The sequence below is a fragment of the Oncorhynchus kisutch genome, linkage group LG7, assembly GCF_002021735.2.
Source record: "Oncorhynchus kisutch isolate 150728-3 linkage group LG7, Okis_V2, whole genome shotgun sequence".
Classification (NCBI taxonomy): domain Eukaryota; kingdom Metazoa; phylum Chordata; class Actinopteri; order Salmoniformes; family Salmonidae; genus Oncorhynchus; species Oncorhynchus kisutch.
Genome location: NC_034180.2, coordinates 436,149 through 462,549, shown reverse-complemented (window position 1 = coordinate 462,549; position 26,401 = coordinate 436,149). Strand labels below are relative to the sequence as shown.

General features: G+C 43.6%; 2 protein-coding genes across 4 annotated transcripts; one reads left to right on the top strand and one right to left on the bottom strand.

The window, feature by feature from the left end:
- The first annotated feature begins 2,993 nt into the window (after positions 1 to 2,993).
- Positions 2,994 to 13,858, top strand: spag5 (sperm associated antigen 5). 3 transcript variants are annotated; one of them, XM_031828261.1, is made up of 21 exons: positions 2,994 to 3,092; positions 3,654 to 3,714; positions 3,853 to 3,981; positions 4,081 to 6,215; positions 6,382 to 7,036; positions 7,144 to 7,236; positions 7,353 to 7,487; positions 7,633 to 7,726; positions 7,870 to 8,017; positions 8,126 to 8,176; positions 9,130 to 9,304; positions 9,529 to 9,662; positions 9,852 to 10,095; positions 10,173 to 10,404; positions 10,661 to 10,799; positions 11,248 to 11,380; positions 11,668 to 11,748; positions 11,910 to 12,059; positions 12,363 to 12,437; positions 13,229 to 13,309; positions 13,689 to 13,858. In XM_031828261.1, exons 2-21 carry the CDS (start codon positions 3,676 to 3,678, stop codon positions 13,758 to 13,760), a joined length of 4,995 nt encoding a protein of 1,664 aa, XP_031684121.1. In that variant the 5' UTR covers positions 2,994 to 3,092; positions 3,654 to 3,675; the 3' UTR covers positions 13,761 to 13,858. The 3 variants fall into 3 exon arrangements, with proteins under 3 accessions (XP_031684121.1, XP_031684123.1, XP_031684122.1); XM_031828263.1 differs by having other exon boundaries at positions 2,995 to 3,092; positions 9,852 to 10,020; positions 13,689 to 13,852; XM_031828262.1 differs by lacking the exon at positions 2,994 to 3,092 and adding an exon at positions 3,178 to 3,357.
- Positions 13,859 to 17,245: 3,387 nt separating this feature from the next.
- Positions 17,246 to 19,773, bottom strand: foxe1 (forkhead box E1). Its single transcript, XM_020469275.2, has one exon. The coding sequence runs from the start codon at positions 19,142 to 19,144 to the stop codon at positions 18,026 to 18,028; it is 1,119 nt and encodes a 372-aa protein (XP_020324864.2). The 5' UTR covers positions 19,145 to 19,773; the 3' UTR covers positions 17,246 to 18,025.
- Between the last annotated feature and the right edge of the window lie 6,628 nt (positions 19,774 to 26,401).

Below are 26,401 nucleotides of genomic sequence, written 5' to 3'. Positions count from 1 at the left end.
AACATACACTTAGTATTACTTTCTTAGCTACAGTATACTTATCTCCCTGGCATATTACATAATTTATGCAGCAGTATACAATACATTTTTGGACTCACCGTTGTGCTGTGCTCACTTGAACAGGAAGGTGGCACTGGGGTCCTTCTTGTGGGAAGAATTTGTCATGAAACTTTCATCAAAATCTGGCATTCTCTGGATTTATGGTGCTTTCAAGATCACTGGGAACTTGGAAAAGAGGAAGGTTGAATCATGACGTCAGGGATCTTCATGTCCTATCTGCTGACCCCCAGGTCAGTGTATTGGAGGAGCCGCTGTAAGAACAGACTCTTCTTCTTCACATTGGATATAGGCCAATATCAACAGTCTGATCAACTCTATGCGAAGAAGATGTGTTACGCTGCATGAGGCAAATGGTGGTCACACCAGATACTGACTGGTTTTCTGATCCACACCCCTACTTCTTTTTTAAAGTAATCTGTGACCAGCAGATGCATATCTGTATTCCCAGGAATGTCAAATCCATCAGATTAGGGCCTAATTTATTTATTTCAATTGACTGATTTCCATATATGAACTGTAACTCAGTAAAATCCTTGAAATTGTTACATGTTTCATTTATATTTTTGTTTTAAAATTGTTTAATTAAAACATTGTTTTAATTTTCCTGTGAAGATAGAGTGCTTGTTGAAATGGTTGGTTATACCGTATGATCGTAACACTTTATTTTACTAAGTAAGTTACATTATAGAGCATTTATTCCAAGCACCTCTAGGCTGGGAGAGAGCATCTCAGTACACTGCAGTGCACACTATAACTTATCAGATGGAATCTTTACGGTTGAGTTCTGTTTAGTAATGGTAGTGAACACGCCTTTACTATCTAAGTTAGTTTGTTGCACAGTTTTAACATCGACTCCGCTATGATAGGATATGGATTCCAAAATGCTTCCAGTATTTCCCTTGACCTTTGTCAACCTCTCAGTTTTAGTAATCCAATGTCCAGTACAAAGTCTTTTAAATTCAGGGATTTACATTGGGAACTGAATTGCCCTCTTTCTATATCCAGTGTGACAACAGTCTGTGGGATTGGTCAACTTGTCATTGTTGGATGGAGTGGAGTGGTGGGCCTTTCATTGTCTGGCATAGATTTACTACTAGAACCACTCCCCTTTCCAATAGCAACAGCAAATCGCTCTTTCACACTACTACTTTGTATTCTTGTGAGAGTTGGAGGTTCGGAGTAACACACACACAGTGGGTATTTTCGTTTGAGGAGACGCTGTTTTTAGGGTCAGCAAATTACAACAAATGAATTGTGTGTTGTTAAATTGGATGTAAATAGTTCACTGAACAGAGAGAAAACAACTACGCCTTCACCAGTTGACTTGAATTGTCTAGGAAGCAATGGGACCACTGAATCTCCACCAGGCTATATTAAAGGCTGACTTCATCCTAGCTAGAAGGTTAATCGAGGCTGGGGCTAACGTCAACAGCAGGGATGAGGAGAGGAGGACCCCTTTAATGCTCTGCTGCCTCCATGATGGGGAGTCTTGGTCCCTCGGTGTAGCACGCATGCTCCTGATTCACAGAGGCCATGTGGGGCTCTGTGACCGCCACGGTCGAACCGCTCTGGTGTATGCGGTCTTGTACGGGCGTCTGGGTTTGGTTCGGCTGTTCCTCCAAGCGCTGGACTATGACCTGAACCACGTCGACAAGCACGGTCACATGGCTCTGTGGTACTCAGCTCAGGTAGGTAACGGTCCTATCAATGACCTGCTGCTGAAAACCATGAAGAAGTACTGTCTGAGCACTGACATATCTGAGGCCGCAGTCCCCAGGCTTTGTGGTCATGATAAACCCGGTCAAGTTCTGGTCAAACACCAGACAGCAGTCAAGCAGAATGCCATTAATTGTGCCATTGACCACAAGGTCACAGGTCACCTGAAGCCACAGCCAGAGAAAGGTCTACCTCCATTGTTCCGAAAGGACTTGCCTTACATGCCCCTTCCAGAAACCCTATGGACAAAGAGGGAGAACTTCTATAAAACAGTGAAGCCACCAGAGGCAAAACCTGAGACAAAGAAGGCCTTGACTGGAGGGTCTAAGCAGGGGAAGGAAGGGAAGACAACCACCCCCTCCCCATCTAAGGACTGGAAGTTAGACATGAGGAGTCTAACCGAGGCCTTACTGGGTCAGATCAGCCTTTCCTACCGGCCCCAGGCCCAGCCCCGGCCTCCTTCCTCTCTCCTCCACCGCAGGAGGACACCTCGCTTGGGGGCCAGCCCCACTGTGGGGGCCCTGCTCCGCCAGCGCCGGGGGAAGGGAAGGAAGATGTCCCTGGACGCCATCAGCGATAGCCTGCTGAAAGAGAGGACGGCCATTGGCTCGTTCCGCCGCCGGTGCAGTGTGACCGTGATACCCATGATCAGGATGGGGCTGACAAGCAAGAGCTCCAGCACCACAGAGCTAGAGGGTAGGGGGGGAGACGAGGGTCACTTCTAAACCACTGGTCAGGATCCAGGAGCTGAAAAAGTTCAGCTAGTCAGACAGAAATTAATGTATATTTTGGTTATCCGAAGGTTTATTGATGATGATGGAATATGGATGGTCGTTTATGTGTGATGGATTATAGTGCAGTATTCAATATATTGAAGTTTGCTGTATTAAAAAGTTAATACCAATCATTGAGTGGGACAGATGCAATGAGGGTTAGATGCAGTTGATACATCTGGCATTTCTGTCATCTCCCTAAAAGTTTGTTTTTGTATACAACTTGATTTGGAATGTTTGAATGTTAAATATTTTGTATGAAAATAAAATACAGTCTTATGAATAAAATGAATAAAATCCAGTATGGGCAGGGCTGTGACTTCCATTCAATTTTGTCTTTGTGAACATGCAGCTTCTGAAACGTTTGAAATTAATACCATACACGATACAAACACAACAGCAGGTGTCAGTAATGGGTAAAAGGCGACCCATAGATTTACGTGAAGGCGTTGGAGAATTTACGTTTACGGTTTATAGCCAATAGCAGCGAACCTACTCATGTTTGAATGAAGAACAGGCGGTTGACGTTTACTCCTACAGCAGGTTTGTTTACTTAATTCAAAAACATTTTCTTTAGCAAATAGTTTAAGTAGCTGTTAATAATAACCATATGAAATAGCTCTGACTTTTATTTACAGCGCTTTGTAGCCGAATATTTTAGATCGGGTTACAACTCATAACGTTAGCCAGCTAACGTTATGGGATAACTCTAGCTAACGTTCGCTAACGAACGTTACACAAATGTCCCCGTGAAACTCAAATTCTGCATGAGCTCTGTCATTTAACACAATGGATAATGTACTCAATGGTAGGCCTATTAGCTAATTTCAGTCAACGTTAATAACGTTATATTTTCCATAGTTAACGTTACATAGCTACCTACATCAGGGGTGTATTAATTCCGGCGATTCTGTTGAAAAACGTTTATTAAACGGAACGAAACGGGGAGGGACTTACTTGAATTAGTCCAATATACGTTTTGCAACTGAATCCGACCAATGAATACACCCCATCACTTTTATCTGAACGCTAACTAGCCAGGCAAGTTGGTAATAGGTCTGATATGGCTCCAACAATAATGCCAGGTTGTTTGTATTCTGACAGTAGCCCAGCCACGCAAGCCCTCATGTCCACGAGAAGATCACATACATTTGGAGAGACCATGGTAAGATTTGCATTTCACACAGGTATTATGAAGTTACTGAACAGAACTTTCGACCATAATTGTGGATAGCAGTCACTAACATTAACTAGCTAAGTTGTTTATCAATAACTGGATGTTGGCTTCTCTCAATGCACCCAGCCTTCAACAAGATCTGGAGAACGCACCCCATTGAGGTGTGTCCAGAATGAAATGCGCCATGTTTCAACCCCATCTTCTAGACTCAAATCGAGATCAGGGTCAGGCAGCAATATCCTCAAAACACCCAAGGTATGACTAACAGCCAAGCTATGGGCCTATGCATCCTGTTCACTGAACTGTTGTTTGAAATGTAAACTTCACTTTATACTTCTCCCATTCTCCCTACAGAATGATGCTGTGTTCATCTACACAGACCCAGACCTACCAGCTGAGGTCCTATGCTCTCCTAGTGTTCCAAAGCCCAGTGATAAAACTACTACCAGTGATACAGCTCCTACACCTGAGGACACAGCTGTTGATACAAGCATTGGACTTGGAGACATTACCTTCAAGTCCTTCATCTGTGCTGGGGGTGAGATTGAGGTTTCAGAGCCCTCAAGGGTTGTAGACGAAACCATCCGGCTACCCAAGAATCAACTGAACATCTCTTCTCTTCCTGGCCATGACGATGAAAACACATGTCTCTCTGACAGTATGGTTACTCAATGCTGCGACAACCATGTGGATCACGTCTATTGTGATTTGGAAAGAGATTTGTCCACAACTAAAGCTGACATGTCCTTTAATGGGGGTTCAAACGCCAGTCTTAGTGTTCCACAGTTCACCGATATAGCCCACATCACTGAGATTGTTACTGGCGGACAGGGAGATGTAACGTTTAAGTCTTTCATCTGCACCGGAGGGGAGGTGGAAGTTTCAGAGGCTTCCAGGGTGGCACTTGAGACTATACTCCTACCAACGGATCAGCCTGCAAACCACCATCAGCCATACAACGACAGTATATATCAAAGTGTTATAGTAGATGAGTTGGACATGCAGTCCATCGAAGACCACGCAGATCACCTCTATTGTAATATGGCCTCTAGTGCACACCTTTCCTTCAAAGAACCTACACATTGTAGTACTATGAAATCCATAGAGATGGTACATACCAATGAAGAGTCAACTGGTGTTCAAAATGCCACTGGCGGACAAGGACATGTGACAGTCAAATCCTTCATCTGCACTGGGCTTGAGGTTGAAGTCTCAGAGTCCACCAGAGTGTCCAAAGACACTATCCTCCTACCTGAGAATCAGACTGTGACCAGTCATCTACCGTACAACGACAGGGTCAACCCAAACATCATAGAGGAGCAGTCCTCCCATCATGTAAAACACCCTTACAGCCATGTGGAAAGTGAAGGTGCCGTGTGGAAAGCGGACGCCGCTGCCATCGGTGAACCCTCAATGGGAAATGCATCCTTAAGGTCATTGAAGGACCTGGATGATGTCGCCTGTCAGCTTTTCCCTGAAGGCCCCAAACAGGGTTATTCTCATGATGAAGACAGCACCGTGGTTCCAGCTATACAGTTGGAAACTGACCGCTCCCATTGCAATGAGTTTGGAGCCTCGGCCAGGAGCTCCACACCTGTAGATGAGGACAACCCATCGATAGCCTCTCACTCCCATTCTCATGGTTCAATGCAGGAGTCCAGTGGGGCCACAGACAGTGCGCTGGGTTCAAGCAGTAACGCTCCTCTTCTCTACAACACTACAGACAAAGCGAGCTCTGAGAACATTGCTGACGTGTTGACTGAGCTACCCAAGATCCCCTCTGTAGCGACGTGGGCCGGCGGTGGTGATGCTTTACAGTTTGAGATCTTCAGCCCCGTTCTTAGCACTACCCCCATGACCAGAAGAAGGGGCATTCAGAAATCGTCTTTTGCCCAAATGGAGGATTCCGCTCTGGAAAACAGTAGGGGTTGTGTCCTCAACTCTGCTGAGGGTAGCTCCGTTGTCCCCGCCAACCCAGACAGCCGACTCTGGGGGGCCGTCCTGGAGAGCCCCATGCCTCTGCCCAAGTTCAACTCGACGGCAGTGGGTGCCGCATCGACCTGCAAGCCCCCTCCTCCTCCAGACCCAGTCACAGATACTGTGGAGACGAGGCCAGAAGTGGATGTACCTCATGTAAAATCCCAACCCAAGGTGGAGAAAGTAAAGATGGGTCTTCTTGATCATTTACCAAGGTTGGTTTGTGAGGAGCCCTTTCAGCAGCAACTCATCCAGATGGCCCAATTCCTCATCCTGGCATCGGGCAAGATGGACCCTGTTAGCAACCCTGCCCTAGCCCCTACACCCGCTCCCGCCCCTCCTGTAGTGGAAACTACAGCGGGGACCGTGGCTGAGGAGTGCCACAGCATGTGTGTTGGCACCACTCCAGTGAGGCGGGCAGACCGCAGTGCCAACACCTCTGGTCAGTTTGAGAGGAAGAGGGAGTTCTCTGTGTCTGACGCCTGCACCAGCACCGAGACTCTGCTCTGGAAGTGAGTAATGGCCTGTGTGTTTTTGTGAGTGAGAACTCTGTCAAATGTTCTGTGTTTATGTAATATGAACCATGTAAATATTGTTTTTTGGTGTTTGTCTGAGAGAAGTGTTCACAAGTATTTCCCGTGTGTGGTATGAGAACTGACTATTTTCTCTCTGTGTCAGTCTGGCCCCTGGGAGCCTGTGTGGGGTCCCCAGACAGGAGCTGGAGCAGAGGCTGACCTCCACCCTCATCATGGTGGAGGCCCTGGTGCAGCAGCTGTGCACAGCCAGGGAACAGGGCCACTCTAGGGGCCCCGGGCCCTCAGAATTCAGGGACAAGCTGGTCCAGACCGACCACACTGAACTCAGCCAGACGGTAACCTACAAAGACCTGTATGTGACGGCCCTGGAGAGGATCAAGGAGCTAGAACTGGACCCGACCACTCTACAGAACCTGCTCCACAGCATGCAGGACACCAGGAGCACCATGACAGCCCTGAGTGGAGACACTGAGGCTGCTCTCAGCAGCATGAGGCAGATAAGAGACCTGGTTAAAGAGGACCAGCAGAGCCTGGTTACACGGTATGGTCAGATGAAGTCCCTTTATGAGAAGTGCAAGGAGACCCAGGGCAGGTTGGTGCAGAAGGTCAGAGACACCCTGCAGCAGAGAGAGGACATGAGGAGACGGATGGAGGAGGCTTTCACCGCCAAGGACGCATCCTTCAGTGTAACTGAGCAGCTGAGGGCTCACTGTGCCGTGCGTATCTCTGAGCTGCAGGAGAGTGTGGGATCTCACCAGGAGCTGATGGCTGCCCTGAACAAGACCTACCCAGAACAGGTACCCCACACAGTCTGAGGTCAGGGCTAGAGGCAATCGCCTGGTTCCCGGCTTATTTTGGTGCTGTGTATTTGTTTTCCCGTGCTCATGTGTGTGTCCTTACTCAGGTTGCATTGAACAAGGCCTACGTGGAATCCCTCAACTCTGCATCTGAGCTCTTGAGAGGAACCATGAGTGATCACGACAGTCTGCATCAAGAGGTATGTCTTAACCTGGAGGCTACATTGTCTTGTCAGGAAAGAAAAGACATCCAAAAGGTTGCAATGTGTCGTTTTGTTCTGTACGACGCGTGTGTAAGATGTCATATTCTCTCCAGCTGAAAACAGCCAGGCGTCTCCTCCAGAGGACAACTCCTATACTGGTGAAGCTGAATGAGAAGGCAGCCAACGCTATAGGGGAGAGAGACCAGCACCTCTCAGAGAGAGACCAAGCTGTGGAGGAGAGAGAGCAGGTCTGACCTCCCTATTCTCTATCATCTCCCTCAACTCAGAATCTCTCTACTGCCTGTTCTATTTGCTCTGTTATCTTCTGCAACTCGTCTCTCCACAATGTTATGGCTTCATTCCAATGCGTCGTGGCTCACTTCTACATGACAGATCCAGGAGGAACTGGACCAAACCAATGTGAGTCTCCAAGTTGCCAGGCAGGAGGTTGGGGACTTGAATCTGCAGGCCACCATCATCAATTCAGGTAGGGATTTAAACAAACTGTTGAAGATGGCATTTGAGTTTAAAGTGTTATTGTGGTAAGTTTAAAAATAAGTGCTGATATGTTTATTTTCTAGTATTGTCATTCTCTCTCCCTCTTGCTCTCCCGCCTTCTCCCTCTCTCAGAGTTGGGTGTTCTGCGTCAGAAGCTGAGTGAGGGAGAAGAGGAGCGAGTTCAGCTGGAGAGGAAGGTCACGGAGCTGTCTGCCACCGTCTCATCTACCCTGGCCTCCTATGCCTTCCTAGAGCAGGCCCTGGCTGCAGAGTCCACCAAGTCAGTTCAAAGTTCACTCTAAGCTGTTATGGTGCTTCAACTATGGCAGTTGTCAATTAAACATATTTTTATATATAGAGAAAAATAACCTTAACTTTCTTATTTCAGGTTGCAACAGTCATGGCAAGAAGTCCAGCAAGCTACCGACAGGGCCAACCAGTAAGTGAACTCAGTTACCTCATTTCTCTTATCATCACTACTATTTAAATCTGTATTTTACCATTGAAATGGGCTATTCGGATGTATTTTTCTGTTTAGCCCCATCACATTGCAGCTATAAAGATGATTTAACATGAACTAAGACACGCATACCTTTTGCTATTTGTAATCAATAATGCACATTGGGTTTAATTAAGCAATCAGGCATGAGAACCCAGGGATTACTCCTGACTACGGGATGTTCTTAGGCCTGAATCAAGGCAGAGGGAACAGCCCTTAGGAATCCCCGGATTCTCATTCCTTATTGCTTTTATAACAGTTGGCAGCACATTAATAAAAATATATATATATTTTTTCATTAAACATTATTTTGAACGGGTAAATTTGTTTTTGTGTTCTGGTCATGTTTTGACCCAGTCGTTAATTAGAATCATTCTTTTCATTCCGCGATGCTATGCTAAACAAATCATTGGCATGTAGCTAGCTAGTAGAGATTCAATGATGAGATACAAGAACTGTAATAAATAATGATTTATTAAATATCCAATAGGCCTACATAGGCAGCACTGCACTGGTTAAGGAATTAATGGAATTCTGACTGTTTCCGGTTTCCATGGTGAATTATTAGTTTTCTGTTCAAGCCTACTGGCACAGGAGAAATCCATGTGTAAAATGATACATTGGTGCAAGGTCATAGAGGCAGACAGGTCGTTTTATACAACCCCTAACTGTTGCAAACCAAATAGTAGCATGGAAAACTAATGTGGAGATGCTTTTTTTACCCCGAGGGATATAAAGTTTATGGATTTCCTGCCTGGGCTGCAGGACAGTGGAATTAGCACATGCTATTTTGTGGGATGAGTTGTCCCACAACTCCCGCATAGCAACCAATCAGCATCCAGGATCCAAACAACCCGTTTTATAACATTTCATTGAACCCCTCCTGTGTCCAGGTTGGAGGGTGTGTTGGTCCAGTCAGAGCAGCGTGTATGTGAGCTGTCCCAGGCCCTGGCCCACAGCGAGGAGCAGCTGAGCCAGCTGCAGAGCCACTCCCACAGCCAGAGCCTGCAGCTACAGAAGCTCCATGAAGTGCGCGTGCAGCTCAACAGCATGATGGAGCTGAACGAGGTAGGTGGACCTCTGGATATCTCTCTACAGTACTGTATGTGGTGGTGCTCTCTCTTGCTTTGAGTTCCTCTACCTTTTTGTCTCTTTCTCTGTTCTTTACCAGTCTCTCTCTCTCCTTCTTTTACTCTGTAGAGCTCCCTCTCCCTCTCTTCCTGTGTGCTGATCCTAAACTCAGCTGTGGTGAGTGCTGTGTGTAACAGCTCTGTTCCTCCTCCCCTGTGTAGTTCCTACAGATGGAGAATGATATGGCCAGGGAGCAGGTGGTGGAGAGTGAGAGGACCCTCCGGGCTAACCTACAGGGGCTCAGGGAGAGGAACATCCAGTGTGAGGACCTGAAAGGAGCCCTTAGCCACCTCCAGTAAGACCCAGTAGCACTCACTGTGGAGTCATAGTACATTTAGTTATTAGACATTATTTATTTTTAATGAGTTGAGCTGTGATGAGTTCTGGGGTGTGTGTGTGGGAGTGGGGTTGTCTCATATGACTACATGGGATGTGGTTATTACAAACAATTGAACAATTGTCTTTGTGTGTGCGTGTGTGTCAGGGCTGAGAGGGAGGCTTTGCAGGCAGAACTGGAGGACAGTCAGGCCAGAGCCCAGTCAGTCCAATTGGACCTGGTAGAGCAGCTAGCCCAGGCTGTTACTGACGTCACCCTGCTACACCACACACTGAGACGACTGACCAACGATGTTCACACTGCTCTGACCACCAAGGTAATCACACACACCCTGTTACACCACACACTGAGACGACTGACCAACGATGTTCACACTGCTCTGACCACCAAGATAGTCACACACACTGCACACAACCTTTACCAGTCCATAGAAGACTCAGTCTGTTGTGATGTGTGGCGTTATTTCAGAAGCCAGAGGTCTGTGGTAAAGACGAGGTGTCCCAGCCCTCCCTCCATGTTGAGCGTCATCCCTCCACCTCCTTCGTGGACAGCATCATGGTGGCCATCACCACTGACCTGGCCCAGGTCAATGACACACAGCCCCCCTTAGACATGACAGAGGAACCACAAGCTGAAGGGTTGGGCAGCGAGACCAGCGCCTTCACTCGCCTCGCACCCATCACTCCTAAGAAGTGTCAGGGTGAGGCCTCCATCGCATCTCCCCAGGGGGTTTGCTGGTAGCCCCAGGGGGTATCTGGGTTCTGTTCAGCAGGGTACACTGTAGCAAACCTTACAACAAAAAACTAATGTCTGTGTTCTTATTGGACAAGTTCGTAGCACCTCCCCTGTTTCACTGTTTCAAAATGTTTAGTACCTACTGGACACAACCCATTTGTTTGTCTGTATTGATGTTTCCTGGGCCCAGTCATTAAATGCCCTCCCTTCCTGGTCTCCAGTGGTGCCTCCAGAGGAGCAGCAGAGTAGCGTGGTGGAGCTGCTAGCAGACCTGGCTAACACAGTCTCTGAGCTCAGCTCCACCATCACACAGCTACGACAGAGCAAGGACACCGAGCAGGAGGCACTGAACAACACCATGTAAGCACTGTGACGTGTGTGGCATTTATTTTGTGTTGAGATGTGAAGCTTACAATTTCTCCTTTAAGCATTCAATTATTTACTGTTTTATTTACCTTTCTGGTCACCATAAGTCAGTGTTTCCCAACTCCAGCCCTCCAGTAAACCCCAACACCACACATTGTTGTAGCCCCTGGGCAAACGCACCTGAACTCGTTGAGGGCTTGATGATTAGTTGAAGTTGAATCCAGTGTGTGAAACACTGCCTGCCCTATGTCAAGTTCCATCATATTAGGGTTAAACCCAGGGTTTCCCAAACTCTGTCCTCAGGACCCTAAGGGGGGCACGTTTTGGTTTTTGCCCTAACACTACACAGCTGATTCAAATAATCAACTAATCATCACACTTTGGTGCACAGGGTTTGGGATACGCTGAGTAAACCTAACCAATGATTGTGTTGCGATACCAGCTGTGGGCTGCAGAGGGAGCAGCAGGCCCAGGCCCACAGACACAGGGCTGAGGTATCCGAGCTGAGGGGCCAGCTGAGCCGTCTCCAGACCCAGCTAGGCCGGGACCAGGTGGCTCTACAGAACAAAGCCCAGGTGAGACACTACACTGCTCTCAGATCAGACCGTACAACTAAAAACACCAGTTTTAGTTACACTTAACTTCTTACCTGTGTTAACCCCTGTATTTATGAGCATATTGGCAAAGTGCTGCCAATACTTGCGCATTATAGATTATTTTACTGAGCAATCTATACATTTTTTATTACTTTCTTGGCTACAGGACATGAGACATGTCTGATTACTTGACTGACATGGTATTTTGGTGAATAGTGGTCTGTGTGACTGAGGCTGAACCCAGGTCATTTGTTCTGTTTTACCAGGAGGTAGACACTATGAAGAGGATCTGCAGTGAAGTGAATGAGGCCAGGGAGTTTCTTTACAAGCACAAATCTGAGAACAAAGTAAGGGACTAAATCACTTTTTCGACCCAAAAATACTGTCTACATTCACTTTATTTCATCTTCCTAAAAGTTCTTAGGCAACATTTTATGGTGTGAATTGTCACCTATATGTCATGATGTGCTTCCATTTAGCCTATTGTTATTGCTGCTGTGTTCTGTAGGAGCTGCGTAGGGAGGTGGCAGACCTGCACCGTTCACTGCACCAATCACAGGTGGAGTCCCAGGCTCTAAGGGACGAGCTAAGAAAGACCGGTAACCAATCAGCACACAGCATGCATTCCATGGACGACAAGATCCGCCTACTGAAAGAGGTACAATCCAGACCATAGGTTGCCTGTTATCCCTGTAAGAACTGCTAGGGCTACCCTACGGTGTCCATGTCTCTGCTGTCCCCACAGCTAGACACTGGGCATTCTGCGCAGAATATTTCGATCTGAACGCGCCACAGCGCCCTACATGACCCAACCTTGGGTTGTTTTAATTTGGCCACAATTACATCTCAAATACATCCCCTCACACCAACCCTGCAGCCTTGAAATACCAAGCAATCCTCTCCCTCCAACACTAGTTGTCTTTGACAGGCAGTAGGACCTTAAACACTGTCTCCACCACAGGTGGAAAGACTAAAGAGGACTCTGTTGGAAGCTGAGGAAGGAAGAGCAAAGCTTCTGGAGAGAGCCAAGAGACATGTAAGTGTCTATACGATCTATACACAAGTGTGTCACCCCGCCTCTGGTTTGGTGAACATTTGAGGGATGGGCCTAGAGAAATGTAACCACTCTCAAATTCCTATGCAGAGCTATGGATGCATCTCCATCTATGATATCAACATTGTAGTTTTAACCATGTTATGAGGCTATAAAGTGTTTTACATTTACAATGTTTACAAACATTGGAGTAAAACAAGCTTATATTCTAGGTTCTGATTGGGTATGACAGTTGAACTAAGCTCATGAGTGATTTATATAAGTTATATTCTTCAATAATTAATTTATAAGTCCAAAAATGGATGTTGCAACTAAGGATTCCAGCTTTAAGGAAAGCACTTCAAGTCGGAAGTTTACTTACACTTAGGTTGGAGTCATTTAAAACTCATTTTTCAACCACTCCATAAATTTCTTGTGAACAAACTATAGTTTTGGCAAGTCGGTTAGGACGTCTACTATGTGCATGACACCAAGTAATGTTTCCAACAATTGTTTACAGACAGATTATTTCACCCACTGGGAATGTGACAAAAGAAATATAAGCTGAAATAAATCGTTCTCTCTACTATTATTCTGACATTTCACATTTTTAAATAAAGTGGTGATCCTAATTGACATAAGACAGGGAATTTTTACTCTGATTAAATGTCAGGAATTGTGAAGAACTGAGTTTAAATGTATTTGCCTAAGGTGTATGTAAACTTCTGACTTCAACTGTAAGTGGTATCCAATGCACAAGTCACCATCTTCAATGTTCCCCTCTGTCTCTGCAGCAAATGATCCACGACACCAACCAGAAGAAAGTGGAGAAGGAACTTCGAGTCCTTGACGATATGATTGAGACGGTCCGAAAGGTGAGTACAGGGATATACATTTTTCTGTTTGAAATTTAAAGGTAGAGTCAGCGATATGACAGATGTTGAAAGTAAACAGCATAGTGGGTCCATTTCCACAATAACTAAGAGCACTGAAGCGCGAGGCTCCACTTCTCCCCTGTTTTGGTCCTGTGGCTGCCAAGTTGTAAAAGCGTGATGCCATTCCGTGCACATGCGCAAATACTGTGTGAGAGTGAAGTCTTGCAATTTGCTCATCTCAGTATCTGCTGTGCTGCTCGTGGCAACGTCATTTTGCCGAGTCTACCTTTAATAGAAATGGTCATATTCATATGTGTTACTTGGTGTACATTGATAGTTTGGCATTAGACTTGACACCTTTCCTTTTCTTTCTCTACAGACTTTGTCTTCTGTTCCTGACGTTGTCAAGCACTGCAAAGAACTCAAGACTCTAGTTGAATATCTTGGTTAATGTCATATTATAAACTGTAGTTTTAACCAGTTCTGTTTTTTTGTGTTTTTTTCTTAAACCTATTTGTACAAATAAAAAAATCTGTCTGATAACACGTCTGAGTAGTTTTGATGGAATTGATTTATGTTAACTGTATTGTAAACGTTTACAGCATTACAATATACAGCCGAACACTTCTGCAATTGCAAACGGTATCAAATTTAGTCATCTTAATTTTACAGAGTGTTCTGGTTTGATAGACTTGGAACACTCAATGAAATGATTCCAACTGCTCTCCACTAAGTTTAAAACATTTTTTTAAATCAAAACTTGAACAGAATGGAGTTGGTTTGAAATGTTTCTGGGTTTTCCATGAAAGTACATTAACACATTGTATTTATTATGTACAATTTACAAGTATGGCTACATCAATATGTTACTCTCACTTTGGATTGACATTACAATGATGTAAAGTGGAATTCATTTTGGGTGTTAAAAAAACATCTCCAAAGATCTACTTTTCAATGCTTTATAATTTGTTAGCCCACTGACAACGACAGAGGCCTCCTTGTTAAGTGTTGACAGAGCATGCAGTTCTAGCCTAATTGGTGGTTGGCAAATTGATGATGTATTACAACAGTTTCATAAATCTTTCGACAAGTAAAATTATATTTGACAATTAGGTCATTTCTTGATGTTGCACTCTGTGAAATGTTCTGTGAAATGTCATCTAAATCATTTCTGTCTGCCATGCTCCTCGTCGTTTCTGCTTGGCTGCTTTTCAATACGACTAATTTCCTTTTATATACACCGTCTCCAAACCACGTGCTGTCCGAAACTGTTCTCAATTAGATGTAACAAATACCTAAGACGTGAGTTGCTGTCGGCTCCAAGGAACGTATGGATTTGTGATATTCACTTTATATTTGATAACCAGTAGGATATTAGAATTTGTATTGTCAAAAGGACTTGATCTTTGATAAGTTTCACAAATTTAAGTTATCTGCAGATTTATTTTGACTAACTTCACCCATTTAGATTCACTTAATGCATGATGAACATAGTCAATGTGTCTATCAACAACTACATGTCGGTACAGAGCCTTCAAAGTATTCGCACCCCTTGACATTTTCCACATTTTGTTGTGTTAGTCTGAATTTAAAATGGATTACGTTGTGATGTTTCACTGGCCTACACACAATACCCCATAATGGCAAAGTGGAATTATGTTTTTAGAAATGTTTACAAATTAAAATGACAAGCTGAAATGTCTTGAGTCAATAAGTATTCAAGACCTTTTGTTAGGGCAAGCTTAAATACGTTCAGGAGTAAATATGTGCTTAACAAGTCTTTAGTTGCATGGACTCACTCTGTGTGCAGTAATGGTGTTTAACAACAGCAAAGGACCTTGTGACGATGCTGGAGGAAACAGGTACAAAAGTATCTATATCCACAGTCAAACGAGTCCTATATCGACATAACCTGAAAGGCCGCTCAGCAAGGAAGAAGCCACTGCTCCAAAACCGCCATTAAAATGCCAGACTACGGTTTGCAACTGCACATGGGGACAAAGATCGTACTTTTTGTGAAATGTCCTCTGGTCTGATAAAACAAAAATATAACTGTTTGGCCATAACGACCATCGTTATGTTTGGAGGAAAAAGGGGGAGGCTTGCAAGCCGAAGAACACCACCCTAACCGTGAAGCACAGGGGTGGCAGCCTCATGTTGTGGGGGTGCTTTGCTGCAGGAGGGACTGGTGCACTTCACTAAATAGATGGAATCATGAGGAAAGAAAATTATGGGGATATATTGAAGCAACATCTCAAGACATCAGTCAGGAAGTTAAAGCTTGGTCGCAAATGGGTCTTCCAAATGGACGATGACCCCAAGCATACTTCCAAAGTTGTGGCAAAATTGCTTAATTAAGGACAACAAAGTCAAGGTATTGGAGTGGCCATCACAAAGCCCTGACCTCAATCCTACAGAACATTTGTGGGCAGAACTGAAAAAGCGTGTGTGAGCAAGGAAGCCTCCAAACCTGACTCAGTTACACCAGCTGTCAGGAGGAATGGGCCAAAATTCACCCAACTTATTGTGGGAAGCTTGTGGAAGGCTACCCAAAACTTTTGACCCAAGTTAAACAATTTAAAGGCAATGCTACCAAATAATAATTGAGTGTATGTAAACTTTTGACCCACTGGGAATGTGATGAAAGAAATAAAAGCTTAAATAAATCATTCTCTCTACTATTATTCTAACATTTTACAATCCTAAAATAAATTGGTGATCTTAACTGACCTAAGACAGGACATTTTTACTAGGATTAAATGTCAGGAATTGTGAAAAACTGAGTTTAAATGTATGTGGCTAAGGTGTAAGTAAACTTCCGACTTCAAATGTAGCTGATCTGAAACGACCTCATAAAGATGGCATAAAACTGTTTTTTCCTTCTCTTCCTCCCTTTTAAGTCTTGTTGAGTGTAAAGTATATTTAGACAATAGACTGTCTGAGCCACACACGTTTAACCTGACACCACTGAACACGTAGTGTACTGAGTTAAAATATCAGGTTCCAAGTGAATTAATTTGCTGATTGCTGGTTCCTTAGCAAAGATTAGGCCAGGCTTTCTGTCTGAGTGTGCGCTACAGATGTAGGATCCTAATTTGAGCCAGGTTGCTAGAGCAGGAAAATAATCTTGCAGCAACAGGAAATGTGAATTATTATGTGGATTGTAATTCATGGATATGTTTGTAGGGGTTAATAAGACATTTATTGCAAGTCTGTAATATCCGCTTTGAAATGTCAGACTTCAGAAGCATTTTAAAACCTCAAATACACCACAAGTTTTAGATCTCCTGCAACAGGGTGATCAAATTAAGATCCTACATCTGTACACTGATGTCTGGACATGACACTTGTGCCTGCCGTTCACAGTGACTGATAATTCTATGGCTCCAGACACACTTCATGTCCAACTGAGCTGAAATGATGGAGGGGAGGAATGGGCTGCACAAAAGATGCAGTCTGAAATGTCTTAAGTGCCTGTTTCTGGCAAGGAATGAAGGAAGCAGGCTTTTTGTTAATGTCATGAAGCCTGAAGTGTATGTGTTGAAGAGCTCTTTTACTTTAGCTCTTCTCTAAGCTGTATGCATTTCTACTACATTCCTTTAGCTGTAAATCTACAGAATTATGGACTTTTCAGGGACACATTCTATTACTATGCATCTGCTAACATGTTTATTCTATTCTACTGAGCCATTTACTTTATATTCGTGTTCTTATCTTTTGTTTCTTATAGTTGTTGCATTGTCGAGAAGGAACCTGCAAGTAAGCATTTCATTTTGTGCATCCTGACCTGTAGATGCGAATAATAAAAACATGAAACATTCCCATAACTCCTTGCGCGACCATTTACAATTGTTGCACTTTAATTACAACAATTATTAAAGTGTTAAGTGGATCCAAATCAAGAGTTTTGATTTCTACCATTGAAACTCCTTTTGTCACAACTTGCACTACAGGCATCTGCATGTTTTATTCAATGTTACATTTATCTTTGAAGTAATTATGTTGATTTGCTGAAATGAATGTAATTCAACTCTGATTCCTTATTTTAAAAAAGGCACAAAATACTTCTTAAGCATTTTTTTCAAAAAAATCTTTATCAAATGCACAAAATGAAACAATAATTTACACAGTTTAAATTTCATTACAAATATATGTAGACATTTACATTAAAAAAAGACCCTGCACACATTCAACTCATGAAAATTGAGCTTTTACAACCACAGATTTTCACCACAGTAAAGAAAACGAACTGCAAAACCTCATTCAGGCTTTTGAGATACACTCGATGAAGCTACAAAGTGATACAAGTCCAGACACATACATTAACCTTTAAACTCAAATCTCAACTGTACACACATTATGGTGCATCATGATATGGATGTAAACAATGTATATTTAACAATGTAGTGTCCTGAGCATTGCACTTGATACTTGAGCGTGTTTACATTGTATTGCAGTCCATATCATATTTGTCACAGCCACTGAATTAATGACATTTTATATCTCAAAACATGCACATTGATTCAAGTCAAAATAACACACCAAAAACATGACGGAAGAATCCTGTTCATCTTATGTCCTTTAGTCTTTTCCTTTTGAGTCATGCCATCCCACTATCACCAGTGTCTTTACAGCCACCAACTGAAACGGGAAAGTCCACTGAAACTGTTCTGTCCTAAAAAACAACCCAATGCATAATTCTTTGAAGACAGTCCCTCAGATGGCAGACACGAACCTATCCATGTTCCCCGAGTACGTGGGGTGTCTTAGGTAGGCTCCAGTGCTGGTGGTACCTGCACCATTATACTGGACCAACGAGCCCAACTGACCCGGGGACACTCTCCCATAATGCTCCACAGCATCTCCAGCCATGTGGGGTGAGGAGTGGGAGTGGAGGCGCCCTGAACCTCCATACCCCTGGCTGTGTCCCTGGCTGTAGGAGCCCTGAGGTGGGTGGTGGTGTGGGTGGTGGTGGTGTCCATTGGGGCCTGAGTAGGGAAACCCCACATGGGCCGAGGAGCGGGACAGCATGGCCCCTCCACATGACTGGGCCTGGAAGGCTGGGGCTCCAAGGTTACAGTGGCTGGGGCCCCCAGCGGGGCCTCCCTCCGGACTGAAGCTCCGGCTGGGCTGCTGCATCATCTCGGGCCCCTGACCCCCGGAGGGGTGCCCTATGATTGTGTTGATGCTGAACATGCGGGAGTGGGACTGGCAGTGAGGACCAAACCCGGGGGGCGAGGAGGATGGGTAGTAGGCAGAGGGTAGCTGACCACGCTGGCCGTACGGGGGACTCACCGCCATATTGGAGCCGTAGACGGAGCTGGGGTAGTTCGAGCGAGCGATCTGGACAGGCGAGAAGACAGGGGACTCATGTACATATGACGTGTAGGTCGTAAAGTCACAGCGCTTGAACCTCTTCCTGCGCCGGAGGAAGCTGCCGCTATCGAACATGTCCTCTGCGTTGGGGTCCAGGGCCCAGTAGTTACCCTTCCCGGGCCTCCCTGGCTCCCTAGGGATCTTGATGAAGCAGTCGTTGAGGGTGAGGTTGTGGCGGATGGAGTTCTGCCACTTCTTGGAGTTGTCTTGGTAGAAGGGGAACCGCTCCGTGATGAACTTGTAGATGCCGCCCAGGGTCAGCTTATGGTTGGGCGAGTTGGCTATCGCCATGGAGATGAGAGCGATGTAGCTGTAGGGGGGCTTTCCTCGCTGGAGGGGTCTCTTCCTTCGACGGCCCCTTGACGGTTCATCCGATACTGTCGTGGTCGTATGAGGGGGGTTGGGAGCAGACAGGGAGATCTCAGAAGGACTGTCTTTCTCCACTTTGACCACCGGCATGGTTGAGTGTAGTTTGTAAATGTCCAAAAACAGAACGGACTAACTTGCAAAGTTAATGGTCTAGGTCGTTCTAAGGTTGTCCAAAAGTGCAGTATGTCATCGACAGCAACAGTAGCAGACGCAGGGAGAGAAGAGCAATAAAATATTTACTAGAAAGGAAAGTTTCAACATTCCTTCTTCAAAAACTCACAGTCCTCAAAAACTCAGTCCCCGAGTCCAAAAAAACAGCAGTTCAACAAATAAAGAAGGTTTTGCGTTCCCAGTTTTCTATATATCCAGGATAGTCTCGTCAGGTAGAGAGGAGAGAATACAGTGACTGTAAACACGTTCTTCCAGTTGTGTGTGTGAGAGTGTCAGTGAGTTACCTGAGGTCTCGACTACCACCTCTGCAGCACACCTGAGCCACACCCCCATCCAGGGACTGACTCACCTCAGTAAAATGGATAAGTGTTTATTGTTCATGTGTTTTAAAATGTATGTAATGCCACTGGCAGTTTTTTAAAAGTGTATATTTAAGATTTTTTTTGTCATTTTTGCTGTAAATATTGGATGTAGAGTAGCACTGACTTTTTAGTAACATGTACAAGACAGTAAACGATTGAAATTACAAAAACATATAAAAAGTATATTCTCTGTTTTTAGTTCATTCCAGTTGAACCAGATTTCAGTAAATAAATGAATCTGATGATCTCAGTACTACACTACAGCTGTCCAATAGGTTCTATTAAGGTACTTTTCAAACCCTGTGACCAATGAACAAACGGTCTTTCCTTCCAACCATTCAAATACAGCTCTAAAGTTACACCTCAAGTTGATTTGAAAAGGTCCAAAATGGAGCCTTGTTGTTTTGATGTTGAACACTAAAAGGCCTCTTTAGTGGTGATTTAACCTAGGGATTGTTGTTCTTCTGCGTTTCCTTGTTTGTTTTGGCCCAGTGGTGAGCCGGGCCCAGCTGTGTTAAGAGATGTAAATGTTGTCCAGACTGAACCTGCCCTGTGATTTTATGCATGCAAAGCAAGGCCATGCAGGCAACACGCTCCTGGACATAACCTGAGAATGAGGGACAAACATAAAATCAGAATTACAAGTCATTTAAAAAAATGTAAACTGTTGTTAATTCATTGTCGTGAATATATGGCAGCATCATTATTTGAAGATAATTTCACTATTCTTCCTTTGTTTGTATGGTAGAGCTTTTACCAAGTATATTTACCAAGTATTTTTGTGTTTGTACAATATGACCATGTGTTATGACCATGTGACCATATGACCATGTGTTATACCATAATATTGATTGGCATTTTACTTCACTGAAATACACGTGCTATTAGATACGCTTGTCATCAACTTGATGAACAAAAACATTTGACCATTTGACCAGCGCCAACAACAGTACCTCACTCACTCCTCTCAACAGCCCGTGTGGTATGTGATGATGAGTCACAGTCTACTCCAGAGTGCTGGGGTTAACTAACTCAATCCTTTAAGCAAACAGAATGGGGAAACCCCTGCTGCACTCTCCCAGCACTCAACACTAACAGAGTTACACAAAGTGCTAGTGTCAGATCCAGAGGGGTGGAGGGAGGGAGCCCCCAGACAACAGCCCGATGAAAGGCCCTGCCTCCTGGGGTGGGCTGGGGCTGTGGGTCCCCTGGTCTGTAGGCTCTGGAGCTAAGGGCCTTACACCATGAGGTGTCATCACCACAGAGGTGAATACGCCCTGGGTTCCCGTAAGACTCCACATAGCTGTCATTTCCAGGTAATCCCTAGCGCCCAAAGGAATTATCCGGGGCATCTCACAATGGCCGCTTCTTGGCCCCGTGTTAGCACTGAGGCAAGGCTCCTGTGATGACAGACATTCATAACCTGCGTATTGATGGGGTCAATATTATATAATTCTATTGAATATACAATATTTGTATTTTATTTCACTAGGGAAGTCAGGGATATTGATGTCACATTTTTCAATTATGTCCTAGTGAGCCTCAAGTGAAATGACTGGTCTATGGAAGAACTTATTTGGCCCTGTGCTGTTTATATGGAGAATGGACTGTACATGGTACATGGTACAATGTTTAATTCAATATTCAAAAGCTGTGTCAGTTAACAACAACTGTTTATGTATCTACCATATGTGAGTGATGCTTTATGGGTAAAAGAAAATAGGCCAGCTGGTGTCAGAAATATTCCATGATCATCTGATCAACATAGCTTCTTGTTGTCATTGTCTACAATGATAGAAATAGAATTTAGATTATAAAAAGCACTGCACGTTTAGTGATAATCTAACGCAAGTTGTGAGATGCCACACACTGGCCCCCAGGGTCCTCCATGGAAGCTGTATGTAAAACGGGGGTGTGTGTGTTTAGTGCATGCAAAGCCGGCTGACACCCCCGTCTGGATACCCATTGAGAGGAGATCGTGACATGCAAATACACCATCCACTCACTGCCTATTGGGCTGTTTGTGTGTGTCAGTCATAGCCATTCATAGATAGGGAGAGAATAGTTTGATCATGTGATGCAAATTCTGGAAAGATCAGGTGTTTTTAATGATGCAAATTAATTCTGTACTCTATGCATAATGGCCTATTTTGAATTTTAATGGACCTTTAACATTTTGAAAATAGATTCAAACATGGATGACAGTATGGGTTTGCCCAGCACTAACTTTCAATAGTGTTGCATTTAGTGTAAAGATCTTTATATTTTAGAAATTCAAAAATGTCGATTTTCATTCCTAATGGATATGTTAGATGTATGAGCCAGTATAGATAGATCTAACAAGATGCCTTGTTATTGTACATGGTTAATGACACATACTGATGACAGATTAACAAGTTAAACAGTATCTACATTGGACCTCACCTTTTTCCACATAAGCCTGTACCTCATGCTCCACGGTCGTGAACAATAGGATCGACTAATTTAAGAGACATTCACTGTGGGGGATGAGCACAAGCTCATATTTTCCATAGTTTATGAACACCTCATCACATGGCCCTCAACCACAATAGCCCCAGTTGTTTTAATATTTGATACAAATCTTGTTTATGATTGAGAATTATGATAGGATTTAGTAGTATCAACATTTTCTACTAAATCTGAAAGCTGAAACCTTGGCTACTCATGTTTTAATGATTCAACTAAATGATAGGGACATGACAAGGAAAGGAAAGGTGAGGTTTTAGTGGGCAAGAGTGATTCTCAATTGACAATATCAAAACTAGACCAAGTGGTTTTAGGTCTGCTTTCAAGTTATTGTTACAGAAGTGAAGTGTATTTAGATAGGAACTTGTTTCTCAAGGTGGCTTACAGATTTTTGCAGTTTGCTACAGCAGGAAAATAATCCTGCAGCAACAGGAAATGTGAATTGTTATGTCAATTATAATTCACGTTTATTTCTATGCAAAAATAGTTATTTTAAAAACAAACTTTAGTTTCAAACCTATTCCTTATGTCAAATTTGAAGGGTGCTTTAGTTCAGCATGAGTGGACACATAAAGGACCCCACAGCAAAGAGGCCTGTAGCTACGCATTGGTGCAACTTCGAGAGGATGTGGCCGCCATCTGCGTCCAGTTAGCGCATCACTGCAACCCAGAGAGGAATATGACCACTGTCTGGTCGTGGAATTAATCTGTCGAGCCGTGCCGCGTTGCAGTAACCATCCAACGCAAATGAAGAGCACAAGGCCCAGTCTCTATACTAGCACTCCGGCTGACAGGGACAAACGGCTCTCTGCAAACAAAGAGAAACAAATCAAGCTATTTGAATGTCAGCGCTTTGCTTTAACCATTTGCTGGCCGTGTACAGGTGGGTTATTTGGGGTTGGTGTTTGCCACGCTGATGGTTGGGAACAATGGCCATGGTCAGGGACTGGGTGAGGACCTCTTCAGTCTGGTCTCCATGGTGGTTAGGGTCCCTGAGGTTGGAGGAGAGAGTTCTCATGTGATCACTGAGGTGAAGTTTCTGTAAGATATGCCACAGTTTAAAGTGCAACTGACAGTGTTGTAAAACCTACTTTGCAGATATGAAACAGTCAAATCAGTCAAAAATATAAAAATCCCAGTTTATGCTTCAAAACCAACTTTATAAGAGGTTTAAAAAATAGTTTATATTTTACAAAAAAAGTACATGTCGTACAGTAAAGCATTGTTGGCAGAATAGATGGATGCAGTATTAATATAATTCACCAATACATTTCTAGGTAGTCCCAAAAATATTGCTATCACAGCTGGCCTGGTACATTGTCTGCAGCCTCCACCCATTTCGGGTTGCACTACTTCAATATGTTTAACAAAAGCGGATGACTGTAACTACGTCTGGGAATGTCAATTCCATCAAACTAGCAAGGGCAATGATCACAAATCAGTCATAACGTGGCTAGCACACATGTGTCAAACACAAGTCCCCGCGGGCCAAATAGTACAGACAAGCGAGAATAAACGAGTCAACCGTTGAGTCAACTACTTACCATTACAGCCCGATGCGCTCTCATCGGTGAATTTAACTTTAACTGAATGCTTTCGTGTGTCCCATTTACGGCGCGCAGCGGAAGGAAAGTGTACAGACACATGCCACAATCCGAGCTAGGCTACTAAAATGTTGCAGTCTGGCTTCGGTTTTTAAAGCTCGACAATGAATAACTAAAAAACAAAACCTGCAACAAAACACGACGCAACGGAGATAGATGTGGGCCTATTACAATACATTTTAAGTGCACCATACAGCAATGCTGCATTCAAGCGCACCGGTGATCCATGCGGTGCAACAAAAAAAATGAAAACGTTTTTTAAGTTGAAATGTTCCACAACATACGTTTTGTTATTTTGAGTTATTAAATACTTTTTGATTAGGGTCGCAGCATATTATGCACAATAAAAAACAAGATAACTAACTATACATTAGCAGACACCAGTTCTGATGTTACTTCATTCAAATGTAATACATACATTTAATAAAATTTTTATTCAGGAATTAGCCTAATATTTAAATCTAAAAATATTTTAAAAGTTTAGATTTAAATATTAGGCTAATTCCTGACTAGGCAATTTATTCCACTTATTCCACTTATGGCTATCTTGTTTGTTAAGATATCAGAATTGATATTGTGTTGGTTCTACTTTTTGTATGAGGTAACTATTTGTATCTGTTATCTCTGTGCTTATGTGTATTAGTGTGTGTATTTGATCAAATTATGTTCGCATACTCTGCATACAGTGTGTGTTTGCCCACATGTGTCTGTTGTTCACCCTGTGTGTGTTTGTGTGCTGACACAACCAGTACACCCAGGAGCAGTAGGGCTTCAGTCTTGTTTGCATTGCAGCTGGATGGGGCCTGGTCTTGATGCAAAGTCCCGTGGACGGTTGACTGGCTCCCAGCCTGGATCGGTTTACATAACTGAAGCTGCAGCCCAGGGCCCCGCCACCGCCGTTAATTCACTGTGTGAGTGTCCCTTGGACAGAAAATACAGTCAGGGATAGAGGCCATTGTCACTTTGACAGTCTCACCTAATATGAAGAGTTTTATGCCATGTTGCTCTCCCATGACAATTTGTGATTGTAGTGTGATTACATTTCTGCATCGCTGGAGTTTTTAAAGCTCTGCTTGCACTCTGTCACCGTCCTAATAATACAAAAAACATACATTCCTTCTTGCCTTTCTCTTTGTTGGTCTCTATCTCTCTCCCTCTCTCTCTCTCTCTCTCTCTCTCTCTCTCTCTCTCTCTCTCTCTCCTCTCCCTCTCTCTCTCTCTCTCTGAGTTCAACTCCGACCCTATAGAGACAGTATATCCAGCTCTCTTTAACTATCTCGTGGTGTAGCCCACAATTAAGGCCATGCCTGATTGCAGATGTCAGTCCGTGCTTCACTGACACCTCTGTTTGGATCCATGTGTGTCAACACCTTGTTAATGCCTCCGCTTGCCACAACCACAGTGACTGGCTCGGGCTCCCCACCCTCACATCAGCATTTGTCCCCTGACCTGCTCCTGAATGGAGGCTCATGTTTCACAATAGAGACACATGTAAATGTTCAGCACCGGAGAAGCTGTAACGCACTCCTTATTTTGTTCTAGTTCATTAGGACGGATTTATCTCTTTATCGTCTGGGTTTCTGACAGGGCAGAGCAGACGGAGGGGATGGAGGGAGGGGTGAGCGGGGGAGGAAGGAGAGGAAGAGTGGCTTCCCATGAAATTGAGTCTCTGCCTTATTTTATGTGGAAGTACAATTACGTGGAAACCACGTTGATTCCAAACAGTTTTTGCCCAGTGAGTTGGCAATACATGGGTCCTTCAAACACCTGATTTGATATGCTTAATCTTTAATAAGATGTAACCAAACAAATATTTCAGCTGCTTGGTGATAAGACATCATCTCTTATCACCACAACTTAACATACAGTACCTGTCAAAGTTCAGACACACCTGCTCATTCAAGGGCTTTTCTTTATTTGTACTATTTTCTACATTGTACAATAATAGTGAAGACATCAAAACTATGAAATAACACATATGGAGTCATAAATAGTTAAATAAAGGAAAACTCTTGAATCAGTCGGTGTGTCTAAACTTTTGACTTGTATTGTATGTGAAAATTTTTATTACAATGGTATAAACTACTAACACAACCCGTAATTGGTTCTTTGGTCAAAAGTGTTGCAACTCTCTGGTTGTGTACAATTACATCTTTGTTTGTCAGTTCCTGACAAGCTTTTCAACTGCTACTTAAATCCCCACAATTCCTAAACAGGAAGATACAGGTATTCAACAGGTTTCCATTTAGATCTGTGAACACAGTGCTGTGTTTTCACAGCTGTCAAACCTTGACATGTCTTTAAAGCCCTACAGACTGAGGAAAGGACTCTGGCTTTCTACTCACACATCTGTCATGATGATCCGATGTTGAAATTGTTCAATTATTTGATATCACAACATGTTTGTATAATAAGCCCCACTGGTAAGTATTGCTTAGAAAAACAGATAGGTGCTATGAGAAATATAACACTCTTTCAATGATATGTAAACTGTTAATCAACAGGTGTTTATGTGCAAACTAATGCCAATTCTCAGTCACAGTAAGCCACTCATAATTATCTTCTTAAAAAAGTCAATAGCAGTGATAACAAACCTCTATGTTTATTCACATTACAGGTAGGCTATGCAAATGTAGGATCCTAATTTGATCACTATTTTGTTGCTGAGAAATTTCCTGCACCACAGGAAATGCAGACGAGCTTGATTTACACAAATTCACTGA